Source organism: Protobothrops mucrosquamatus, unplaced genomic scaffold (genome assembly GCF_001527695.2).
Source record: "Protobothrops mucrosquamatus isolate PMUCROS unplaced genomic scaffold, P.Mucros_1.0 scaffold9535, whole genome shotgun sequence".
In the NCBI taxonomy this organism is placed as follows: Eukaryota; Metazoa; Chordata; class Lepidosauria; order Squamata; family Viperidae; genus Protobothrops; species Protobothrops mucrosquamatus.
The window spans coordinates 1,464-2,805 of record NW_015395324.1 but is presented as its reverse complement, the minus strand read 5'-3'; the positions used below and the strand labels follow the sequence as shown (position 1 = coordinate 2,805).

At 48.4% G+C, this 1,342-nt stretch overlaps 1 protein-coding gene across 1 annotated transcript in view; it reads left to right on the top strand.

Moving 5' to 3' along the window:
• LOC107301001 (ciliogenesis-associated TTC17-interacting protein) overlaps positions 1-962 on the top strand; it is an 8,526-nt gene extending 7,564 nt beyond the window's left edge. The window contains exon 5 of the mRNA XM_015830274.2: positions 732-962. Coding sequence (XP_015685760.1) covers positions 732-944 — 213 coding nt within the window. The 3' untranslated portion in view covers positions 945-962. The remainder of the gene's footprint in view (positions 1-731) is intronic.
• The last annotated feature ends 380 nt before the right edge of the window (positions 963-1,342 follow it).

The window sequence follows — 1,342 nt, the reverse complement described above, 5'->3', positions numbered from 1 at the left end:
CCCCCTCTCTCTCCCTCCCTCCCTCTCTCTCTCTTTCTCTCTCTCTCTCTCTCTCTCTCTCTTTCTCCCCCCCTCTCCCTTGTTCTCCAACAAGCTCAGGGGTAGGCAACCTCAGCTCTTTTATGACTCATGGACTTCAGCTCCCAGAAGTTGAACTCCCTAGCTAACTCTCTCCTGCCCTTCCTGCTTCCTGCAGAGATGCAGCAAAAGGAGGAGCCCCGCCCCAAAAGTTTTTCAGCTTGTCCGAGAACACCGTGAGTCCACTCTCTTTTACACACACACACGCACACACACACACAGAGAGAGAGACAGAGAGAGAAACAGGGAAGCGCAAGTGCCTCTCTCTGTCTCTGTCTCTCTCTGCAAATGGCAGAGGAGGCTGGGAGCCACAGAACCTGCGGCTCCGGAGCTGCAGGTTGCCAACCTGTGGACTAGAGCATCTATGTTCATACCTATGTTGAAGATGATAACGAGCAACCTGGTGCTCCTGAGATGTTTTGAATGCAGTTGCTAGTACCATGACCAACAATTGCAGATTATGGCTCACACCCAAAATACATAGCCGATGAGGCTATACATCTCTTTGAGGCAGGAGAGTTTTAAAAATTTGTGCTGCAGGGGTGTGTGTGTGAGAGGGGGGGGAGCAAATGAGCATCTTATTTGGATCCTCATTTACTGCCATTGAAGAGCTATAGCCCTAAAGAGAGAATGGGCTGGTTTGCTTTCGACAGGAAGAGCTACAAGCAAGCCATGCTACCTATGTCCGTCGCCATCCAGAACTCAACACCTTGCTGGCAGATTTCTTGCAGCTGCTTCTTCTTCGCAAGCCTGATGATGTGGTCACCTTTGCTGCCGAATTCTTCGCTCCCTTTTCTGCCCAACAACCGCCGTGCAGATCATTTCAGTCGTCTGACAGGCCCAGCCCCTTTCGCAGCGATGTCTAAAACGACTGCGATAAAAAATAATAAAGATCCAGGGAAGAATTTGGGAATTTGAGAGAGCTGTGGTTTTTTTTAAACAAAATTTTATTAAGTTTATATAAATAAGGAAAAATAGGAACAATACAGGTATGGTAAAGGGAGGGGTGGGAGGAAAGGGGAAGGGGAAGGGAATAAAGGCTTTGGGGTAAAATAAGGATAGGTACAATCACGTATTTCAACAAACAAGCTACCGTCCGGATCATAATAATGAGTAAATATCATGTTCAACCATTTTTACCGAAGCTTAGACCAGCGGTTCTCAACCTGTGGGTCGCGACCCCATTTGGGGTCGATCGACCATTTCACGGGGGTCGCCAAGCAAGGCTGTCTGCCATTTTTTTCTCCTTTTCCGGCGGGTGCCT